Source organism: Leucoraja erinacea, chromosome 1 (genome assembly GCF_028641065.1).
Source record: "Leucoraja erinacea ecotype New England chromosome 1, Leri_hhj_1, whole genome shotgun sequence".
In the NCBI taxonomy this organism is placed as follows: Eukaryota; Metazoa; Chordata; class Chondrichthyes; order Rajiformes; family Rajidae; genus Leucoraja; species Leucoraja erinaceus.
In genome coordinates this window covers 157,850,751-157,876,408 of record NC_073377.1, presented here as the reverse complement: position 1 = coordinate 157,876,408, position 25,658 = coordinate 157,850,751, and the positions used below count along the sequence as shown (strand labels likewise).

The window sequence follows — 25,658 nt, the reverse complement described above, 5'->3', positions numbered from 1 at the left end:
TTCATTTCTGAGCTTGACTTTGACCCAGTTACATTGTTGCTCTCAGAGAAGCCAGCAAGTGAGCTCAAGGACTGCCAGCTTTTAAACTGCATTTCAATTCCTTTTCTTGGCCAGCGTCATTGGCGGAGGGCTTTCTGAAGGGTTGTCGGAGGGGAAGGAGGAGTAGGGGACTTGGTGGTGGAGCTAAGGAAACTGACTGTCCACCATCTGTTTCCATATGGTACCATAAAAGATAAAAGAAAGAAAACTGCCAACTACATATGAGCCTAATGTTTCCTTCTTATTAAGCGTCATCAAAGCAAGTGATTGTTTCTTTAGTTATTCATGGTGAAGTATGATCCTGCCTGTACTAAGTTATCCAATTGAGAATATTTCCTTGCTGATTTTGTGGTAATCTCATTCCTGATAGTCCTCCGTGTATAGTATATTTCACAAAAAGAACTGGTACGCAGACTCTGTGTGATTTATGCATATACTGCATGTTCTCCAGTTGGAGAACGATTTTTTTATTTGCCTGTGATGTTTTCTTGGCCAATCTCTAGGTGGCCCTGGATGAAAATTATATCGGCAGGTGTTTATGTGATTTGTGCATCTGATTCCAGTGGTACTGATAATTCTAAAGGGTTGCTTAACTCATCACTGATGGTGGGGAGTGGATGGATGTAAAATTTCCCTTGGCTTTATCTCTTGTGATGCTGCACAGATGTATACCAAAACACATGGCTGCACCGTCATTGCTTGCTCTTATGAAAGCCCATTTTAAACCACAAAAAATGCTGAGAATTATTCTGTAGCCTTGATATTTACATCAAAAGCCAGACATCAAAACGTCGGAAAAAAATTAACCCAGTGCAGTTTATTCTAACTGAATAACAACGTTGGTTTGTTCACTTTGGGAATCTTAGACACTTAAAAATCTAAATATAATTAAGGGGGGGGGTGTTATTTTTTATTGACAGCCTCACAGTCAGTAATGGTTTTATACAACATTGTAATATCCCAGATACCTGTCATCCTGTGGGGCCTGAAATAATGCTTGACTTTATGGGACAGATGGGAATGTGGATAGGAAGTACGGCAATTTCTTTACCAGTCTGCCCATCAATTTCTACCTTTTGTAGTCGTAGAATCTGTGTGCACATCCAAACGCCTTTTAACCATTCTGATTTTGCAAGTCTCTACAGCTCATCCATATGCCCACTACCCTCCATGTGAAAACATTGTGCCTTAGGTCGCTTTTAAATCTTTCCACTTCCACTTTAAATCTATGTCCGCTAGTTTCAGTCTCCCCTACCCTGGAGAAAAAAACACTATTATCATCCAGCTTATTTGCACCCCTCATGATTTTATATCTATCTACATTTAAAACTGTGTGTGTGTGTGTGTGTGTGTGTGTGTGTGTGTGTGTGTGTGTGTGTGTGTGTGTGTGTGTGTGTGTGTGTGTGTGTGTGTGCGCGTGTTTCTGCCTGTCTTGTGGGTGCCAGCCTTTGATTCGTTGCTACGCCAACACCAGACGCAGAAACATCGAGATTTTTTAAATTTCGGTAGAGATTTCACTTTTCATTCCAAGTATCCACTCCTGATTAAATGTTGTCGTGTTTATGTACACATTTTTAATATAATCCTTCTCTCCCCCCCCCCTACCCCCCACTCACTCATTTTGTCGCCTCCTGCTGTCGCCCGCCTCTCGCCTCAAAGACGCCATTTAAAAACAGCCGCACCGCTGAGTGCTGGAATCTTATGTTCGGGAATGGCTTGAGTTGGAGGACCACGTCTCCCGTGGGGGCTACGGATGTGGAACGGGTGCCTTGGGGGAGCAGACCCAACGGGTCTGCACTTGGTCTAGTATTTCTATAAAATCACTCCTCAGCCTCCAAAGCTCCCGATAAAAAAAAGTCTCAGGCTATCCAGCCTCTCCTTATAACTCAAGCACTCCAGTCCCAGTAACAATTTCATGAACTTTTTCTGCACCGTTTCAAGCTTAATGACATTCCTCCTATTGCAGGGAACCAGAACTGTGCACAATGCACCATTTGAGGTCACACCAACGGCTTGTCTCACCAATGACCATCTGCTATTTCTCCGTCCATATTTGGTACTGAATATGACATTATTGACGTTTCCGTCCAAGTTGTTTATACATATCACAAACAACAGAGGTCAGAGCACTGTTCCCTGAGGAACACCACTGATCTTGCCAGTATAACACCCTTCCATCCCAACGACGCCTTCTGAGGGTAAACTACCAAAATCACCATGAGCTCCATGCATCTTAATCGATTGTTTGTACTAATTAACATTACAAATTGGAAAATAATGTTTTTTTGATTTTGATTTTTAAATCATCTGCTGTACTTCTGAGAAACTTAATTTAAATTTGAATATATGCACATCATTTGAATTCATCACTGGTAGGCAAAGCACCAGCTGTCAAGAAATTCAATAGCATAATGCTATTTGTTTTCAATGGTGTGCAACTGAAGATCGGTTGCTTTTCTGCTGTTAAATATGGCAACACTCATTTCTGGTTAGTTTCCCATATGGAGAGAATGTGGTGTGTACTGCCAGGTTTGCCGGACACGATGATACATCAGGGACATGCAGGGTGAGGACATTCTCCATGCATCATACCTTTTGGGGCAATGTAAGTGTACAAAGTTGAAGAAGGGTCCCAACCCAAAATGTCAGCTATCCATGTTCTCCAGAGATGCTGCCTGACTCAATGAGTTAATCCAGCACTTTGTGTCCTTATTTTTGTAAACCAGCTTCTGCAGTTCCTTGTTTCTACAAGTATTTGGACCTGGTTGTCCTGCAAGTGTTCCCAGGACAACAAGGTTCTACCAGCACAATGCCAGGTACTCCAGATAAGTAAATTAGAACGGAGTAGAGTACAGCACAGGAAACAGATCCATTGGCCCACATTGTGCCGAACATGATGACAAGACCAATGCTTATCTGCCTACACAAAAACCATATCCCTCCATTCCCTGCATGTCCATGTGCCTATCCAAAAGTCTCTTAAATACCACCATCATAAATGCCTCCATCATCACCCCTGACTGTGTGTTCCATGGTCTCACAAAAAAAACATGCCCTGGATATCTCCTTTAAACTTTGCCCCGCTGCAATTTGGTATTTCCATCCTGGGAAAAAGGTTCTGACTGTCTATCTTCTCTATGCCTCGCATAATTGTATATATATATCTATTAAGTCTCGCCTCGTTCCAGCATTCAGGAGAAAAAAAGCTATGGCTGTCCAACCTCTGGCTGTAGCTAATGTCCCTTAATACACGCATTGTTTTCGTAAACCTCTGCATCCTTTCTGAGGCCTCCATACACAGTGTCCTCCATAATGTTTGGGACAAAGACCCATCATTTAATTATTTACCTCTGTACTCCACAGTTTGAGATTTGTAATAGAAAATAACCACATGTGGTTAAAGTGCACATTGTCAGATTTTAGTAAAGGCCATTTTTATACATTTTGGTTTCACCATGTAGAAATTACAGCGGTGTTTATACATAGTCCCCTCCATTTCAGGGCACCAATATGTTTGGGACACATGGCTTCAACAGGCGTTTGTAAGAGAAAGATACAGAGTGCAGAATATAGTTATAAGCCTTGTAGAGTAACAGTTCCAGAGAAAAAATCCAAAGTCTGCAATAGGTAGGTTGGAGAATTGGGAATATACTGTAGGTTCAGGAAGGACTTTTCAGAAGTCTGATGATGGGGGTTGGGGGGGGGGTGAAGCTGTACTGCCATCCATCCACTCTTCTTGCCAACCCACACCACTGGATGCCCACTATCATTCCAGCCATAGCAAGGGGCTGCTCACCACCCAAACCCAACATTGGGCACTACGATACCATACATGTTTTTCCTCTACTTGCTAAATTTTTGTAAGGTGTCCTTGAGACTCTTGAAAGGCACCCATAAATAAAATGTATTATTATTATTATTATTATTATTATACGATATGTATTTATCTGTATTTATCCCAGGTGGGAAATTGATTTGCCGACAGTCATAAAACACAAGAAGCATGAAACAAACACGAGATACATGAAACAACACAAGATATATGAAACAAACACAAGATATATGAAACTGGGGTAAAATGTAACATTCAGCAGTGTAGCAATGACCAGATCAGACACTAGTGCCCCATCACTGAGGCCAACATGTGAATGGTGATGAATGCACTTGAGTGGACAGAAGTTTGGACACTCATTTGTTTGATTGTCTATTGAATTATATTTAAAAATAGAGTGCAACAGATTAATGCTACTTTATGATGAATTTACCCCAACTGAGGGGATGAATTTTCAGGGAATGGTTCCTGCAAATTTGAATCTTCAGAATGATTTTAGGGTATACACTGGAGCTGCTTTAAGATTTCATTTTGTTGTTGACTTTCGCAACACGATACTCAGCTTTTTAAGCTCAATATGTGTTTTCCTTCTCTGGTTATTTGAGCTGGCACCACCTGTGTTACTCCACCGGTTTGCTCAACCATGATGGCAATGCAGGCTGCCTGGGTGGCAGAGGCAAATAGACTCATAATATCTTCCGATTCAGCTCAGGAAGGCCAACGCTGTTGTGTTTGAGCCTGCCACACATTCTGCATTCATGACAGTTAGAAAAATAAGTAGAATGAAAAGGGAAGTAGGGTAGACCTATCTTAAGGATAAACAGAATAGTGACCTTTCCTGAGAAAATGAGAAAGTAGTGAAGGTAAAAAGAAATGTCATTGGCAGAGGTTGATAATAGGTATTTTAAGGGTAATTATATTGTTGAGCAGTGTTAAAAAATAATGGGAGTTTAAAATATACATAATGCAATCATTACAAAAGACTTTAATTTTCACATAGATTGAGCAATTTAAAGTGTCAAAGATGATATTGAGTTTGTATAATGAGACATTTTCCTAGTGCAATAGGCTGTGAACACAACCATAGAACAAGTTAAGGTACATAAGGCTATGTGTAATAGGAAGTGTAATAAATGATCCTTTGGGGACGAGTAACCATAACTCATCTGAAGGGCGTCAGGGGTTATGGGGAGAAAGCAGGAGAATGGGGTTAGGAGGGAGAGATAGACCAGCCATGATTGAATGGTGAAGTAGACCTGATGGGCCGAATGGCCTAAATCTGCTCCTATCACTTATGACCTTACGATAACATGATAGAAAATATATACTTCACAATTTTCATCCTAGATGCATGTCATTTAGCAATAAATACTCAACGTGTTCTCCAGAGATGCTGCCTGACCCACTGAGGTACTCCATCACTTTATTTCTTTTTTTGTAAACCAGCATCTGCAGTTCCTTGTTTCTCTTTCTCTCCTCTCTCTTAAAGTACAGGTCTCCTTATTTAAGAAAGAATATGCTTGCCTTTGAGGAATAGCAGGGAAGGCTTACTTGACAAAGATTGGTTCTATGCTCTGGTGTTTTAGAAAATGAGGTGATCATACAGAGATATATAAGCTCCTCTGGACTGAACAGGAGAGATTGTGAGATGAGGTTTTATTGTTAAGATATTACGGAATTAGAGGACATAGTCTCAAGATAGAGGCTCATCCATTTAAGACTGAAATAAAGAGCAAATACACATTTTGCAGGGTTATAACCCTTTGGCATTCTGTACCCAGCATATTGCACAATCCGCAGGCATTGCCACTTTCATTTCACTGCACATCTTGTATGTGTATGTGACAAATAAACTTGACTTGACTTGAACTAAACTGAGGATGCCAGTCATTACATATTTTCAAGGCTGAGTTAAATAAAATTTCCAGCTAAAGAGGAATTGAGTATGAAGGGCATCAGGCAAGGAAGTGGACTTAAGGCCATGCAGAGATCAGCCATGATTTAATTAAATGGTGGAGCAAGCTCATATGGCAAACCTCTTGTATTCTTACCGCTGACAGCATTCTCCACTGTTGCCATTAACACCAAGTCACACCTTGATCATCTTGGTAGTCACCTCGGCCACGTAGTTTAATGCTGTCTTGAGCAAGGTTTTATACTGACATGCCTATCATCATGACGGAATTTCACTCATTAATTTCACTATTGTTCAGTTTAGAGATACAGCTTGGAAACGGATTTGAGTATAGGAACAGGGAGGTTCTACTGCAGTTGTACAGGGTCTTGGTGAGACCACACCTGGAGTATTGCGTACAGTTTCAGTCTCCTAATCTGAGAAAAGACATTCTTGCCATATAGGGAGTACAGAGAAGGTTCACCAGACTGATTCCTGGGATGTCAGGACTTTCATATGAAGAAAGACTGGATAGACTCGGCTTGTACTCGCTAGAATTTAGAAGATTGAGGGGGGATCTTATAGAAACTTACAAAATTCTGAAGGGGTTGGACAGGCTAGATGCAGGAAGATTGTTCCCAATGTTGGGGAAGTCCAGAACAAGGGGTCACAGTTTAAGGATAAGAGGGAAGTCTTTTAGGACCAAGATGAGAAAATCATTTTTTACACAGAGAATGGTGAATCTGTGGAATTCTCTGCCACAGAAAGTAGTTGAGGCCAGTTCATTGGCTATATTTAAGAGGGAGTTAGATTTAGCCCTTGTGACTAAAGGGATCAGGGGGTATGGAGCGAAAGCAGGTATGGGATATTGATTTGGATGATCAGCCATGATCATATTGAATGGCGGTGCAGGCTCAAAGGGCCGAATGGCCTACACCTGCACCTATTTTCTATGTTTCTATGAAACAGGTCCTTCAGCCCACCGTGTCCACACTGACCATCGATCACTCGTTCTATGTTATCCCAGTTTCCCACTTTCTACACACGAGAAGCAGAGACCAATCAACCTACAAACCCAAACATTTTTCAGATATGGGAGGAAACCGGAAAAACCCGTAGAACATCCACACAGTTAAAGGCCTGTCCCACTTTCACGAGGTAATTTACGAATTCTCCCGAGTTTTCCGCTGATTCAAACTCGCAGAATGTTCGTAACGAGTCCATAGGAGGTCGTAGGTTCGTAGAAATATCGTAGCGGCTCGTAATGCTAGCCGTAGGTACTCGTGGCATCATGTAAGTCGGGGCGTTTTTTCCAGCCCGATAAAAAATGTCCACGAGTAAAAAAAATGGTCGGGGTGAAAGAATTAAGTCGTGAAAGTGGGACAGACCTTTTACAGGGAGAACGTGTAAACTCCACACAGACAGTACCCGAGGCCAAGATCAAACCCGAATCTCTGTAAGGCAGCAGCTCTATCACCTGTACCTATATTAGACTCTATGCCCCTGCATCACAACCTTATTACTTCCTGTCTTGATTTCTTTATTACATGTCATCCTCTCATCTTCCACTACATATCAAATCCAGCTGCACCAAATCACACTTATGCAAGATCCATATCACATTGTGTAGGAAGGAACTGCAGATGCTGGTTTAAACCGAAGATAGAGACAAAATGCTGGAGTATTTTGTGCACCTATACCCCCCATCTCCCTTCTGTTTTGTTTTTCTGTTTCTTGTTTTTTGTGTGCACTGAGTACGAGCAGCTTTCAGTTTCACTGTACATGTATAGTGACAATAAATGGCATATCTATCTAACTCAGCGGGACAGGCAGCATCTCTGGAGAGAAGGAATGGGTGACGTTTCGGGTCGAGACCCTTCTTCAAGGTACCTGTAATGGGTACATTTACCCATTTCAATCCCTGTTCTCTCATGGCATTATATTGAAAATCGACATTCTCTTTACATCTCTTTGTGTTTTTTCACCAGTACCTCCATGTCTTTTTTGTATTTCACAGAGCAGAATAATGCACAGTACTCACATGTGGCTGACTATGAAATAAATCCCAGAAATCAGTGTCTTAGGTGACCTATGTTGCTGCTTATATTGATCTGTTTAGCCATTTTCTGAGGGTTTCGGCCCAAAACGTCGCCTATTTCCTTCGCTCCATAGATGCTGCTGCACCCGCTGAGTTTCTCCAGCATTTTTGTGTATCTCCACTGACAAACATTGAGGCACATTTTAAGCATTATCAAGGTCTTTTTTGAGTGTGTCCTGAACAGGAATAAGTGTGAGTATTACCAGCATTATCCCCACCCACAGAAATGGGGGAAAAATAAGACCTCTGTAGCAAAATAGAAGCACTCCTTTCTACACCCTTCCCAGCAATTCTCACTCATTAGAAGCACAAATCTGTGCCAGATGCTTTTCCGCTTTGTCCTCCCGCTACGTAAAGTGGCAGTTCACCGGAGGATTCTGGGCAGTATGTGGAGCTGCCCTATTGTTAGTTTGGCATGTCTCTTGATGGAATGCTACTGCAAACTCTGTTAAACTGGCATCCCCTGGCAAACACAGCATCCTCTTTCCTCTTACTATTGACCTTCACGTCTGGCAAGTAATATTATTCTCTTCCCTTAGTAGTCATTGCAATCATTGTCCTTGCTAACCAGTATTAGCTTCACATCATTAAAAGATTCATCAAGTTTAAGATGCAATTAAAGCCATCTGCAGTGAATCAGAAGTTCGCACCATCATGTCCTACAGTAATAATGAATTTTGGGTGAAAATTTTAGTGCTAATTGCCTTTCTTCCTCAGATTTCCTGGCTTGGGGAAAAAAAATTATTGTCTCTTAAGACCTTTTTACAAATAGCTTTCATGGTAACTTATTGCAAGTAACGTTAAGTTCCCTATCGTTCCAATCTCTATTTTTAGAATCATATTTCTTTCAACAAAACTAGAATGTTGTAAAGAGTCCATAGGAGGTCGTAGACGTTCGTATCGTTAGCGGCTCGTTATGCTTAGCGGGGCATCAGGTAAGACGGGGCGTTTTTTCCAGCCCGGGTATGAACTACAGTAGTTGAACTCAATTCATTCTGACTTTATTAACATGTTGAAGCAGAGATTTTCCGCTAGTGTGCTATGAGGCCCTCCCTTCCACCAAGCATAAGCACTGCATTACTTAATATTACCTCCACGTTTTAACATCAAAAACATCTCAGTGATAATATTCTTAACTTTTGTGAATAGGATGAGCCCAGGGACTATCCTTTAACACTATTTTTGTTTATTTGCTACAAACACAACACAGTACTTCTTTTATATGTTCAAGGAAAAGTCAGTAGTGAACTAGATATGTCCACAATAACCTCAGAAGTCTATTTCCTGCTAAATATTTTAAATGACTTAACTGTTCTATTCACCATAAACTTTCTATTTTGATCCTTTGGCTTAAATGGAGGGGAAACATTTGCCTAGAAAATGAATGGTAGCAGAACTCTCCCAGTAACTGGATGGGAGAGCAACAAGCCAGCAAATATATTGTTTGGGAGTCCACCACCGGAAAATAAAGTCGCAGCTGAGGACCAGGGGTAGGCCAGGCATTGGCATGAGCGCCAGGTGATGAGTAAGTGGTTTGGGCTAAGAAATTAGTAAGAGAGTCAGTGGCCAGGGACCTTTAAACCAAATCAAGACTGGGAGTGTGAAGCTGGGATATTGTTAGGCGGAAAATGGTCAGTGATTGATTGGGGTTCTGCAGCTGGGATGGGCTGAGATGTCAGTGTTTAGTGATGAAGGAGCCTCCATAGTTGAAGTTGAGGAATGGGTAGGGAATAATTCAAGCAGCGGATTAGTGCCTTGATATAGAGTTGCAATCATAGATAGACACAAAAAGTTGGTGTAAGTCAACTAGACAGGCAGCATCTCTGGAGAGAAGGAATCGGGTGACTTTTCAGGTTGAGTCCCTTCTTCAAATGTTGTTTGCTGGTTGAGAAAGGTGATCAGATGGCGCCCATGAACTGTGGAGTGGTGGAGGGTGTGGCTGAGAAAGTAGAGGGTAAACATAGAAACATAGAAACATAGAAATTAGGTGCAGGAGTAGGCCATTCGGCCCTTCGGGCCAAGCACCGCCATTCAATATGATCATGGCTGATCATCCAACTCAGTATCCCGTACCTGCCTTCTCTCCATACCCCCTGATCCCCTTAGCCACAAGGGCCACATCTAACTCCCTCTTAAATATAGCCAATGAACTACACTCAACTACCCTCTGTGGCAGAGAGTTCCATAGATACACCACTCTCTGTGTGAAAAAAGTTCTTCTCATCTCGGTTTTAAAGGATTTCCCCATTATCCTTAAGCTGTGACCCCTTGTCCTGGACTTCCCTAACATCGGAAACAATCTTCCTGCATCTAGCCTGTCCAACCCCTTAAGAATTTTGTAAGTTTCTATTAGATCCCCTCTCAATCTTCTAAATTCTAGAGAGTATAAACTAAGTCTATCCAGTCTTTCTTCATAAGACAGTCCTGACATCCCAGGAATCAGTCTGGTATATATTAAATAAATTGGGTACTACCAGTCTCCAAAGGTTAGGAACCAAGCAGATTTAACAGTGAAGATGTGAAGCTGTTTTTTTTTTTGTATGAGTGGCTCATGTCATCCATGTGAATGAAAATGTCAACAGAAGAATTGAGACATGCAGCTCATTGGATTAATATATCAAATACACAGACGACTCTGAAGAATCTGCAATAATCCATAACTTACTTTTCTAAATGATTTTTAATTGAAATTGAATTGTGTGTCACATATATAACACGTGCTGCTTAAACAAATCTTATGGCTTTTTGTCTTTTTGCTAACGATTTCAATTCATTAAAACACCCAAATCAGAGGCTGTAAACCCTTTTGTGTATCTAATTATAAGCCTGCTATCTGTTTATCTGCTTAATTGGAAAGATCTCCTTGTTGTCTTCATGTTTGAATGCCTTGTGTTAACTGATGCAGCTAGTGATTGTCTCTGTACATTCATTCTCCCATTCACAAGGTATTCACTCTACCTATTCAGCTGCTTAGCCAGCCTGCACATTCAGCCCAATAGATTTCTGCCATACTTGGGCACCAAACTATTCTGCCTATTTAACCTGCCATGCTGCCTTCTTCCCAAGCTATTGGGTGGTTTTCCTTACCAGCAGCCTATTTGGATCCCAATTCACCAGCATGATTACCTATCCTGAGTATGTCCCATGTCACCTACATGGCCAAGTTTATCATGTATATTACTAATCAGATTCAGATTCAGATTCAACTTTAATTGTCATTGTCAGTGTACAGTACAGAGACAACGAAATGCAGTTAGCATCTCCCTAGAAGAGCGACATAGAATATGATTTCAATAAATAAATCTATTTACATGCATACAGTCATAGTGTATTTCCTGTGGGAGGATTGTCCGGGGGGGGGGGTGATTGGCAGACACGTGGAGGTGGAAGCTGGAGACACGTTCCACCTCCGTCCCGTTAATGTGGATGGGGGTGTGCGTGCCGCCCCTAGACTTCCTGAAGTCTACAATGAGCTCCTTGGTCTTCTTGGAGTTAAGGGCCAGGTGGTTGTCAGCGCACCAAGCGCAACACTAAAACTCTCCTCTTGTTTGTTTGTATGTGTGTGATCCCGAAACTACGCCCAAACGGTACACGATCGTGCTACAGTTTTTGGCCCATCTTACTCGCCGTAGTCCTGTGGTGTGCTGTGGCAAGTTTCGTTCAGATTGATGGTATATTTTACAAGTTATTCACATTTTTAATTTTACAAAAACCACTTTGACAAAAATCACTTCCACTTGCATGGCCCGTTAGCAGCTTATGACATCACAATGCGATCCCGGATCACATTTACATAAAAAATAGCTATTTAAAAAAAAATCTGTTTTAATCAAATTTTGGGGAGAGGTTTGATTTACAAACACGATTTTCATTGTGTGGGGGTGGGTTAGGGGAGAGGTTTCATTTACGAATTAAACAACGCAATTTTTATTGTGGGGGGGTAGGATAGGGCAGGTGAGGACTGGGGGAGCAGGAGGATAGAGGGAGAGGAGGGGGGTAGAGGGAGAGGTAGGGAGTGGGGGATAGAGGGAGAGGGGAGCAGTGGGAGAGGTGAGGAGGAGGAGTTTGGGAGCAGGAGGATAGAGGGAGAGGAGGGGGGTAGAAGGAGAGGAGGGGGCAGTGGGGGAGGTTGTGTGGGGAATCGAGGGAGGGGGGGGCAGTGGGGGAAGTGAGGTGGATAGGGGGAGGTGAGGAGTGGGGGAGCAGGGAGATAGAGGGGGAACAGGGGGGTAAGGCAGGGGAGAGGGGTTATGGAGAAAGGGAGTGACTGAGGTTAGGGGAAAGGAGAGGGAAGGGGCGGTGAGGGAAGAGTGGGAGAGGGGAGGAGGAGAGGGGAACGAAGAGGGAGGGTGAAGAGGGATGGCGAGGTCCAGGACTAGTAATCGGAGATGTTAACGCCCATCTCGAAGCTTGAAACTGCTGACTTCAGAGTGAACCATAGTCAAACTGACAGTGGACATCAGTGTAAAGGGAAACGGACAACACCATTCTTAGAACCGCACACTTGAGAATGTTTACAAGATCTTTAAACAAATGCTTCAGGGCGACAAATGATATTGTTCCCTCACTATTAAAATGTAATCAAGTGACCTCTGTTTCCCTCATTTTTTGCATATTTACTATACAGCTGCCAAATCAGGCTCTAGGCATTGGAGACCTGTTTTTTGCTCATTACCTGTGTACAAACATCTAAACTAACATATGGAAGAAGAGTAGGTGTTGGCACCTTCAACATATTCAGTCATTTCACGACTGAACTGGCCATAACCTCAACTACACAAAGTTCACAGTCAAGCTAACTTTGAGACCCTTTTCCTATCTAGCATCTATCCACCTTGACTTTAAAAATATTCAAAACCTCACAGTCCTTTGAAGAAGCAAATTCCAAAAGCTCACCACATGTTGTTACTTGTGGGCGGAGCACCAAGGCAAATTCCTTGTATGTGAATACTTGGCCAATAAACTTACTTACTTACATACGGTAGGCGGCCCGACTCTCGTCAGCAGCGGCCTATGCAGCCCGTCTGCGTTTTTATTCATTTTTGTCTATGTTTTTATGTAGTTTTTGTTATTTTTTGTTGGGGGGTGTGTGGGGGGGGGGAGGGGGTAACTTTTAATCTCTCCCTGCATGGGAGACCCGACCTTTTCTTTGTCGGGTCTCCGTTGTCGTTGGGGCTGCAACGAGGAGTGGCCTCCAACAGGAAGATCGGGGGCTCTGGTGCCGACGACTCACCTCACCGTCGCGGAGCTGGCTGAGTCCAGAGCGGTGGTGGAGCGCTGCTGCAGCCCGACCTCCGGAGATTCAGAGGCTGCAACTGCGGGTCTGGCGGACGGCGGCACCGGGAGCCCGCGGGTCACTGGAGGGAGACCGCTTTTCAGGGCTCCCGCAACGGCGACTTCTCCCGCCCGAGTTGCGGGGTCGAAGAGCTCCTGGAGCGGGGCCTAACATCACCGCCCCGCGCGGCTTGGAATGGCCGCGGGACTCTGCGAGCGCCCGCCGGGGGCATTAACATCAAGAACCCGATGTGCGACCTTGCATCACCGGCGTGGCTTTAATGGCCGCGGGACAATCGCCATCGCCAGCCGGGGGCTTTGACTTTGACTCTGACATCGGGGGGGGGGAGTGCAGTGGAGAGATAAGTTTTTTGGCCTTCCATCACAGCAATGTGATGGATGTTTATGTAAATTATGTTGTGTCTTGGGTCTATTTGTTTGTAATGTATGGCTGCAGAAACGTCATTTTGTTTGGACCTCAAGGGGTCCAAATGACAAATAAATTGAATTGAATTGAATTGAATTACTTACATACTCATTGTGGATTCTCCCATAAGAGCTAACATCCACTCCACATCCACTCTTATCAAGAGCCCTGAAGATCATTTTTTTCAATCCAGTCTCATTTAAACTATAGCAGAAGGAAATAGTTTGAAACAAAGTAAAGGTTCATTCATTGAAAGGGGAGAACAAGCCTCATCCATCATCTGCACGCCCTGTAGCTGGCTAAGGAATATCTACACATACATCAAGATATAGGGGCTGAGGGCGTTCACAGGTGGCGAAGTGGTAGAGTTGCTGCCTTACAGCGAATACAGCGCCGGAAACCCTGGTTAGATCCCGACTACCGGTGCTTTCTGTACTAAGTTTGTACATTCTCCCCGTGGGTTTTCTCCGAGATCTTCGGTTTCCTCCCGCACTCTAAAGATGTACAGGTTTGTAGGTTAATTGGCTTGGTAAATGTAAAAATTGTCCCTAGTGGGGGTAGGATGGTGTTGATAGACAATAGGTGCTGGAGTAGGCCATTCGGCTCTTCGAGCCAGCACCGCCATTTAATGTGATCATGGCTGATCATCCTCAATCAGTACCCAGTACCCTGTTCCTGCGTTCTGTGGAAACCCCCCATATCTCCGTTCACTTGCCCCTTATTCTTATTAACTGTGGACCTTTGTTATGGACAACATCGGAAACATGTTTCCTGCCTCTACTCCGCTATCTTTAAGAGCCCCCATCTAGCTATGACTCTCTCCCGGGAATGTAAGTATCCAGAGAATGTCCTTCCTCAAATTTGGAGACCAAAGCCACCACCAGGTGTGGTCTCACTAGGGCTCTGAGGCAGAGAATACTCAACTTCTTGTTATAAAGGCCACAGGCTCACATTGGTAGGCAAGGTTAATTCTCTGTATCCTGTAGCTGCCTTCTCTCTATACCCCCTGATACCTTTAGCCATTGTCTGGATACTTTCAAGAGAGAGCTAGATATTGCTCTTAAAGATAGCGTAGTCAGCGGATATGGGGAGAAGGCAGGAACGGGGTATTGATTGTTGATGATCAGCCATGATCACATTGAATGGCTGTGCTGGCTCAAAGGGGCCGAATGACCTACTCCTGCATCTATTGTCTATTGTCTATTGTCTATTTAATTCTATGTATTCTGTTTTTGGTGCATATTTCAATATTGCACCTGGTAATATATGGTACACAAAAATGCTGGAGAAACTCAGCGGGTGCAGCAGGATCTATGGAGCGAAGGAAACAGGTAACGTTTCGGGCCAAAACCCGGTAATATATATTGTGTTTTTATTGAATGTCCATGGAATTCTTGGAACTATAAACTTAAACTGGTTAAAGTTTATAGTTCCCTTAACTCTGATGAAATATTATTGTACATTTTTTAACATCATCTTTTCCTTCAACTAGGGCAACAAAACTACTTGTGTGCAGGAAGAAACGATTGCATTATTGACAAAATCCGGAGAAAAAACTGCCCCGCGTGCCGATTGCGAAAGTGTTTGCATGCAGGAATGAACTTGGGAGGTAACTATTTTTATTGTTCAAATCATAACAGTCTAGTTTAATTTAGAGATACAGCGCAGAAACAGGCTCTTTGGTCTACCGAGTCCGCACCGACCAGTGATCCCTGCACCTCCTACACACACGAGGGACAATTTACACATACACCAAGCCAATTATCCTACATACCTGTACGTCTTTGGAGTGTGGAGGAAACCGAAGGTCTCGGAGAGAACCCACACGGTCACGGGGAGAACGTACAAACTCCGTACAGACTGCACCCATAGTCAGGATCGAACCCGGGTCTCCGGCACTGCAAGCGCTGTAAGGCAGTAACTCTACCGCTGCACCACCGTGGCCTCCCATAACAGTCAGAGACAATTTTAGTTGGTCAACAGTTTCCAGTTGTCCTTTGATCCACTATTATACATGGCCATCTGATTTGGAACACCTACTGAAACTTCCTTTTCTTTTTCACAGAGGCAGTGGAGGCTAATTCACTGGATGTTTTCACGAGAGAGTTAGATATAGCTCTTAGGGCTAACGGCATCAAGGGATATGGGGAGAAAGCAGGAACGGGGTACTGATTTACGATGATCAACCTTGATCATATTGAGTGACGGTGCTGGCTCGAAGGGCCGAATGGCCTACTCTTGTACTTGTTTTCTGTGTTTCTATTTCTATGTTTATCAAGTAAATCCTCTCTGCTGAAATGACTGTATGTGATTATAACGTGAATCATGTCAGATGTATCTGTTTTATTGTTCTGCATATAACCAAAGAGTATTTGACATGGCGTCCTCCACTAGGGAGCTCTCAAGGCCCCAATGTTCAAGTGTGAATGTGCTTCTGAATAAAATTAATTCGGGAGGCAAACTTTGGGATGGAAATTGCCCCACGAATGTTGAGCATGAACTGATGCCCATCTGCTGTACACCTTTGGACCTAAACTGGATGGTGGGATAGATCAAAAACGATGGAAGGATAAGACAGTTTAAGGGAAAATAGGCCTAGCAGTTTTTGAAATAAGAAGCAATTAATGAGTATCAAGAATGCCATATTGCTTTAGAAGGGGAGGGGGGGGGGGGCAGATTAGTAATTAGTACCAATGTATAGCCACTCTGTAGAGGTGTATTGGATTTTCCATAGTGGGTGAGGGCAAGCTTTGTGTAATTGGCTGATGATGGAATATTTGATTGGGGAATGTGTTTCCCCAAGATAAATATAAATTCTCTGCCACAGAAGGTAGTTGAGGCCAGTTCATTGGCTATATTTAAGAGGGAGTTAGGTTGGGCCCTTGTGGCTAAAGGTATCAGGTGGTATGGAGAGAAGGCAGGTACAGGATACACAGTTGGATGATCAGCCATGATCATATTGAATGGCGGTGCAGGCTCGAAGGGCCGAATGGCCTACTCCTGCACCTATTTTCTATGTTTCTATGCAACCTTTGGTAGGCAACCCGATCCAGCAATGTTCTGCATTCCATTAAAGGCTGCCACTGTCATCCACAGTTCAATAAGCCTTCTTTTACAAGGAGACATTGTGAAATAGGTTGTAGTTTTGAAGAGCATCATGCTCTGGTCTTCCCTTCTACAAATTATTTCTGGTTGCTCACTTTCTCGTTTGCCCAGTGCATCCCATTCCGATGGACCTCACTATTACCACACCCCAAAGTGGCTCTCTCTGAAGTACTGCTGGAGAGGAAGTGAGAGAGCAGTGGTTATATGCACTGGATTGCAAGCAGACCTCTGTATCCGAATAGATCTCTTGGAGTAAGAGTTTTCAGAGAGATAATAAATGATCTGTTTGGTGTAGTGTCTGTAAATACTAAATCAACATGAAAATGGTCTGTTGGCACAAAATGCTGGAGTAACTCAGCGGGACAGGCAGCATCTCTGGAGAGAAGGAATGGGTGACGTTTCAGGTCGAGACACTTCTTCAGTCTGAAGTGTCTGACCTGAAACATCACCCATCCCTTCTCTCCAGGGATGCTGCCTGTCCCGCTGAGTTCCTCCAGCATTTTGTGTCTACCTTCTATTCAAACCAGCATCTGCAGTTCTCTCCTACACATGAAAATGGACTGACTGTTAATCTACATGCACAGAAGTTTAGATGTACAGATTCTGCGGTCAGAGTCGAAATGAAAAAAAATTGCTAACAAAATATATTTATTTTCTTTCTCTCTCAGCACGGAAGTCTAAGAAACTGGGAAAGGTGAAAGGGCTGCATGAAGAGCAGCAACCTCCGCACAGCCCTAAAGAAGGGATCATGTTCACTGCTGCTTTGCCAGAACCAAGTGGTAGCACCACCCTTGTTCCCCATTTCTCACTGATGCCACCCCATGTGAGCCCATCGCTGATCACCCTTCTCGAAGCCATTGAACCCGAGGTCGTTTATGCATCTTACGACAGCAGTCAAGCAGACACAACCAATTACCTGTTGTCCAGTTTGAACAGGTTGGCTGAGAAACAGATGGTTCGAATCGTGAAGTGGGCAAAAGGTCTTCCAGGTAGGATTACGTAAAAATATTTATTTTTCTTTCTGTTAAGGATTCGAACATTTAGCCATGCAACTGGTGCTTATGTCTACAGATGATAGATCTACATTTTCTAAGATGTATCTGTGTACCTTACAAAAACAAAACAAAAAATGATTAGCTGCCAAAGGTAGAGTTAGGGTAATACACTAACGGGAATTTATTTAAACATATGCAATATACATACTTAATGTACTAACGTTAAAATATTTCAAAAAATCTTTTGTTTCACTAAATTAGTATTTAAAATGTGGAGTTTATTACAGAAGAAATGTAGCTTTTGGCTTCTCTTGCTCCCAAATCTATGCATACTAATTCTATATAAATGAAAGACATAAATCATATATTCAGAGAATGATACATATTCAGATAGTGGTTGGACAAACTTGGGTTGTTTGCATCTCGTTTCCTTCCCGTGACTTTCAGTCTGAAGAAGGGTCTCGACCTGTACGTCACTCATTCCTTCTCTCCAGAGATGCAGTCTGTCCCGCTGAGTTACTCCAGCATTTTGTGTCTATCTTCGGTTTAAACCAACATCTGCAGTTCCTTCCTACACAAATAATGTATCTACATCGCTTGCATTTTATAGTAACTTCAAAATTAAAAAACATATAATGGACTTAAGAGAACTGTAGTTAATGATGTAGACGCTGTGGAATTTCATGGGGTTCCTTTCACATTTTGTGTCTTGGTGAATGTATGGAGATCAACATTGGCCTGATTACTCCACACTTCCAATGATCTATTTTACCAATCTTTAGTGGTAATTTATTGTCTTGCAACAGATTGTCAAATAGAAGATTTCAACATGCTTATTTTCTTCAGAGCAAGTGCCAGGGCACAGGAGTAACTCTACCAAATCACGTGTAGGGTTGATGATAATAATATCGAAAATTAGTGCTCCAAGCTTTGGGAACATCACTTAGCTTAATTTGCTCATCATAGCTGACCTTAATTTGTTTGCATTGATTCATCTCAGGCCAATCAACGTCAACTGGGAAAATTTGAATAATTCTGGCTTAATATCATTGGCCTGAGGTGAGGAGTTGGTATATAAGTTTGAACAAGCTGGATAATTTTGTACTTGATTCCAAGAAAGCAGATCGTTTGTTGATGTTTTGATAAATTGTTTCCTAATGGGTCTGCCCCAATTGGCCGTCATTTGCGCGGAATTTACACAACATCATTTACGCGTCAAGATGCATGAAACGTGCGTCGTAACACGCACGTGATGTGCGCATTGTGCGCGATGACATAGGCAGTGACGCGCGGCCGTGTGCGGCGTCGAAGGATTTTGTGATGTACAAAATCTTCACGCGCCATCTGCGTGATGCACAAATGATGGCCAAGTGGGGCACGCCCTTAAATCATCTCTTTTCTTGAACTCTTGATTCCACAAGCATGCTTCCAAAGCAAGCTTGATAATCGAGTTTTCAAGATTTAAAGGCAATTGTAACAGAGCTGGATGTGAATATATTTGTGATGTGGCATCCCTCCCTCACTTGCAAAATCCTAGAAGCTTCGACAAGCTTTTGATAAATTTAATACTGAAAATACTTTGAATTCTACTGCATTATCAATTGTCAGTTTGTATCATATCCCCAAATACAAAGTTGGTAATGAAGGTGTAAAATCTCAGATTAACCAGAATGATGAAAATAAAAGGGGACTGCCATGAATTTATAGATAATGTATGGTAGGTGAATCTATAAAAATTGTCTTGCTTGCAGCAAATTTGTCTTCCTTTATCAGACTTTGTAGTGCTCTACTAGGCCATCTTTTCCAAACGGTCTGCTTTTGTTTAAGTGGGCAATCAACTGATTCACTAACTATCTGAATATCAACAAGTGAAAACAAAATTGTATGGATACTTGAAATCGAACTTAAAAAAAGCAGAACACCTTGAACCTGCCCACCAGGTCAGGCGCCATCTGTGAAAAGAGAATCAGAGTTAACATGCTGGAGTAACTCAGCGGGACAGGCAACATCTCTGGAGAGAAGGAATGGGTGAAGTTTCGGGTCGAGACCCTTCTTCAGACTGAAGAAGGGTCTCGACCCAAAAACGTCACCCATTCCTTCTCTCCAGAGATGTTGCCTGTCCCACTGAGCTACTCCAGCATTTTGTGTCTACCTTCAAATTAAACCAGCATCTACAGTTCTTTCGTAATCATCAGAGTTAACATTTCAGGTTGATACTTGTTCATATTCATGTTGCATTTATGTTAATGATTTATTGATTATGGAAAACATTCATTCTTTCCAGTTCACTTATACATAATCCAAACCCTCCCTGCTCAACATATAGAAAGATTTCATAGAACTACATTTCCTTTTTGTGAACACACATAGTGATCGATAGTTAGATCATTGCAAGCAGCTTCCAAAACTATTTATAGAGTCATTTTGTTCCCAAACATTGCAATGCTTGGTAATGTTTCAATCCCAAAAGTGTATTTGTCAAAACTCAAAATATTACATTTATTTATTATTTGATATAAAGTAGGAAGGAATATAGGAACAAACAAAAATCAATTTTGAATGGGTGCCTTCAAAATAATCTTGAGCAAAAATTAGAAAATATGAACAACATTGAATTTTCGTTAGGCTTTATACAAGATACTCATTGCAGTAGTACAATTTAAAAATAAATTGGCTCATTTGCAAGTGAAAAGCTGTACAGTGAAAATTGTTTTATCATGACAGAAAGATAGATATGTCTCTATTATCTTATTAATGCAATTAATGTTGTCAAGGAATAATGGGTAAATGAAGAATAGTCCAAGGATTAAAAACTTGAAAAGATCTTTGCCATGTTCTAGATAAACGTCATTAAACCTGAAATGTTAAATCTCTTTTTCTCTCCACTGGTGCATCTATGTTCTGTGCGTTTCCAGCCTTTTCTGTTTCTTTTAAATGGTACAAGCATATAATGTTGAGATACAGTGGAGCGATCAGTAGAACATGGGAGGAGGCTCCATTAGAAATGTAACTGTCATCATGGAATAATTGAGAAGAAAGCTGGTAGAAATAATTGATTCTTAAACTACCTAGGAGTGGACAGAGATAATATATCACTTTCACAAATTTTAAAATGATCTGTGATATTATCTGAAGGGGGTTGCTACATTCTTAATGTTGTTTGCACATATGCTCTTTCACATAAAAAGCGCATTTAACACATGAAATGCATCTCAGCCTACTAGTGAAGGTTATATTAATGGAATTCAAAGAGGAAGGGATGGGCATTTACTTGTTAGAGGCAAGATCTCATAATCCACAAGTTCAGAGAGAAGAGAGAAATTAAGGCATTCAGAGTGTCAAAGATGGCATTTTAGGGAGCAAAATGGTTAAGGCAGCTTTGGGAATGACATTTGAAGAGGCAGAGCAGTTGGCAGCCTTGGTATTGTATTGTATTGTATTGTATATCTTTATTGTCATTTCCTGAGTATTCGCATACCCAGAGGAAACAAAAAAAAGTTGCTCAACTAGTTCAGTGTCCATTCAGTGTGCATGAAAAATAAATAGAAATAAAAAAATACATGTATCATGAACAAATTTAACACTCTACTAAACATTCAACAGCCGTTCCGACCGGCAGCGGCACAACAGTGGCTCTGCTGCAGTGTGGGGGTTTGTGCGCGATACTTGGCAGGGGGCAAAGTCCATTTAACAGTCTTATAGCCTGTGGGAAGAAGCTGAGGAGCATCCTGCTGGTTTTGCAGCTAATGCTCCTGTACCTCTTCCCAGATGGCAGGATGGAGAAAATGTCATGCGATGGGTGGTAAGGGTCTTTGATGATGTTAAGCATTGAACTTAAGAAGAAGAATTGAAATATTGGAATGTTTTCATCCAAGTTGTAATTGCATATTTGTTTTGGTCAGTCAGCATAGGAAGAAATGTTAAATGAAACATACGTCATTTTGAAGTAGTGGCAAAGTATTTTTCTCACTCAAGGAGCACATTGACTGGAGGGGATAAGCCGTGATCTCGTTGATCAGCAGAGCAGACTTGATGGGCTTTGAGCTCCATTTAAATTTCTTATGTTCTTATAAATTATTCTTACTTGTAGGTAGCCTCTAGTGATTTATTTTGAGAAGTTTTGTATCCACAAAGTCATCTAATACCCCATTACACGTGTCTTCTGGGGACCTAAAACATAATATTGAAAGCTTTTGGTGTTATTTTAGAAACCTGACAAGTACAATTAAGTCTGAAGAAGGGTTTTGGCCCGAAACGTTGCCTATTTCCTTCGCTCCATAGATGCTGCTGCACCCGCTGACTTTCTCCAGCTTTTTTGTGTACCTTCAATTAAGGCAATGTTGGGTCAGCATGCGCTCTAAAGAGCCCAGAGGTTTAAGGAGTATTAGTTGAACACAGTGCGACATCATTCGGCATGTTGTTAACCTGTCCATAAGCTATGAAATATAGGATGACAATGCCTCAGGTTTTATTAAAAAAACAGAACAATTGCAATCAGTTGACCTCACATTATTCATTCAGGTCTGCTTGCTTAGGCACACCACACAATTCATTATGCTGTAGGTCCATTGTGCCATATCACTATAACAGTCTATATCTCTCTGATAACATACTTCAGCACCATATTAATGAATTCATTAAATCATTAAATGTAACCAAGTTAATGACTGAATGATTAAAAAGTTGAAATTTTATCTGAAAACAGCAATCAGTAGAGATTGGACACGTAATGAAAGCTCAAAGAAAATAAATGTTCTTTAATACCCCTTATATTCCAGCTACACAATGTGATTCCTCCCATTTTCTTTTAGAAACATAGAAATTAGGTGCAGGAGTAGGCCATTCGGCCCTTTGAGCCTGCACCGCCATTCAATATGATCATGGCTGATCATCCAACTCAGTATCCCGTACCTGCCTTCTCTCCATACCCCCCTGATCCCCTTAGCCACAAGGGCCACATCTAACTCCCTCTTAAATATAGCCAATGAACTGGCCTCAACTACCCTCTGTGGCAGAGAGTTCCAGAGATTCACCACTCTCTGTGTGAAAAAAGTTCTTCTCATCTCAGTTTTAAAGGATTTCCCCCTTATCTTTAAGCTGTGACCCCTTGTCCTGGACTCCCCAACATCGGGAGCAATCTTCCTGCATTTAGCCTGTCCAACCCCTTAAGAATTTTGTAAGTTACTATAAGATCCCCTCTCAATCTCCTAAATTCTAGAGAATATAAACCAAGTCTATCCAGTCGTCTTTCTTCATAAGACAGTCCTAACATCCTAACATCCCAGGAATCAGTCTGGTGAACCTTCTCTGCACTCCCTCTATGGCAATAATGTCCTTCCTCAGATTTGGAGACCAAAACTGTACGCAATACTCCAGGTGTGATCTCACCAAGACCCTGTACAACTGTAGCAGAACCTCCCTGCTCCTATACTCAAATCCTTTTGCAATGAAAGCTAACATACCATTTGCTTTCTTTACTGCCTGCTGCACCCGCATGCCTACCTTCAATGACTGGTGTACCATGACACTCAGGTCTCGTTATGCATCTCCACCTTTCCCAAACGGCCACCTTTTAGAATAAAAATTTGTTATCTCTATATACGCGCTAGTCAGTCTTTCCTGTTTTTTTGCCCCATTATATAGTTCAGGTTAGTTTCCAAATATATCTATATTAGTATTCACATTGTTAATCCTCTATACATTAAGATGTTTTATACTCTTAAACCCGCATCTGCCAAACATTTTTTCCACATTCGCACTGTGGAAATGCTCTTCCAGTTTTCCTTCAAACAAGGGTCCTTGAGTTGAAATACTAGCTCAGTTGAAATCATATAACACGGACATTACATTTCTACAAGAAACGCACCTTAAACATCAAGATCAGATGAGATTGAGGGCAAATTGGATAGGCCAAACATTTCACTCCTCATATACTTCGAAATCCCGAGGCACCGCAATCATTATTCGCAAAGGAATACCATTCAAATCAAAGAACATTATATCAGATAAGGAAGGGAGATATCTTATAGTTACAGGAGAGATCCATGCTACGCCAATCACCTTGGTAAACATATATGCACCCAATTTTGATAATCCTCAATTCTTTAATAAAATCCTGATACAATCGCAGAATTTAACTACCAAAATGTTATAATTGGAGGAGACTTCAACTGTGTTTTAAATCCGTACTTAGATAAATCGATGCAAAAACAAAGAGGTAATATGAAATCTAAAACTAGTGAATACATATATAAAAAATACAAATATAGCAGACGTCTGGAGGATCGCGAATCCGACTGGAAGGGAATACTCGTTTTATTCAATGGTACACAAAACATACTCACGTATAGACTACTTCTTAGTGGATACAAAACTAATCCCTTATACTATGAACCCTAAATATTACACCAATACGATTTCAGATCACTCCCCGCTAACTTTCGTTCTAAAATTAGAAGGAATCTCTACGAACACATCGTTTTGGAGGTTTAACTCGCAAATTCTGAAAGACCCACAAGGGAGTATATATCTAAAAAAACAGATGGACCTATTTTTTGAGACAAACGATACACCAGATATATCGCCCACTTTATTATGGGAATCCTTCAAAGCATTTATCAGAGGAGTCATTATCTCATATCAAGCTTTTCAAAGCAAAAAGAATAAGAATGAACAAAGACAATTAGAAGAACAAATCAGACAACTAGATATAGATAATGCTAAAGATCCAACTATGGATAAACATAATAACATTTTAATACTGAAATTTAAGCTAAATAAATCAGATTCAATTTTAATTGTCATTGTCAGTGTACAGTACAGAGACAACGAAATGCATTAAAATTACTATCAGAGAAGGTTATAAGATTATTCCAAATTACAAAACCAGAACATTTCGAATTTGGGGATAAACCCCATAAACGTTTGGCACGCCAACTGAAAAAATGGGAAAAAGATCATGCAATTTTAAAGATTAAATCAGATAGAGGGGAATTATTAACACTACCTAATGATATCAATAAAAGATTTGCTCAATTTTACAAGAATTTATACACATCAAAAACGCTAATAGACAATAATAAAGTTTCAGAATTTTTGGACAATTGTAACCTTCCAAAACTAGAACTATAGGAACAAGAGGAACTGGGAGCACAAATTACATTTAAGGAAATAGAAGGCACAATAAACACACTTAAGAATGGAAAAACACCAGGACCAGACGGATTCAGTAATGAATTTTATAAGTGTTTTTACGACATAGTTACACCACGTCTACAGAAAATGTATACATACGCTTTTAAAGAACAAATCTTACCTGAAACACTAGCAGAATCGACGATCACATTAATACTTAAAAAAAGATAAAGATATAGAAGAACCAGGCTCATATAGAGCTATTACTTTGTTAAATACGGATCAAAAAATATTAGCGAAAACACTAGCTAGAAGACTAAGTCAATATGTTTGTAAATTAATAAATGAGGATCAAACATTCATTTAATAACCTGAGACGTCTGCGTAAACATAATGCACCCTCACAAACCTCAAGAACAAGAGTTATCTATCATTTCATTGGACGCAGAAAAAGCGTTTGATCAAGTAGAATGGGATTATATGATTAAAGTATTGCAAAAATTTCAAATGGGAGAGAACTTCATCGCATGGATAAAATTATTATATAACAAACCCACGGCTAGAATATTAACTAATAATATACTATCTACGAAATTCCAATTAACAAGGGGCAATAGACAAGGATGTTCATTATCACCACTGTTATTTGCTCTGGTAATTGAACCTTCAGCTGAAAAAATTAGAACACACCTGGATATTTACGGTTATAATACAAAATATTCAAATAACAAAATATCCTTATATGCAGACGATGCATTACTGTATATCACAAAACCCCAAATCAGTATACCAAACATATTAAATCTAATTGAGGACTTTGGATCTTTCTCAGGATACAGAATAAACTGGAACAAAAGTGA

At 41.2% G+C, this 25,658-nt stretch overlaps 1 protein-coding gene across 2 annotated transcripts in view; it reads left to right on the top strand.

The window, feature by feature from the left end:
- nr3c2 (nuclear receptor subfamily 3, group C, member 2) overlaps positions 1 to 25,658 on the top strand; it is a 271,870-nt gene that overhangs the window by 180,845 nt on the left and 65,367 nt on the right. For both annotated transcript variants that reach the window (XM_055646550.1, XM_055646544.1), the window contains exons 4-5: positions 15,057 to 15,173; positions 17,338 to 17,658. In XM_055646550.1, the coding sequence (XP_055502525.1) occupies positions 15,057 to 15,173; positions 17,338 to 17,658 (438 nt within the window). The remainder of the gene's footprint in view (positions 1 to 15,056; positions 15,174 to 17,337; positions 17,659 to 25,658) is intronic.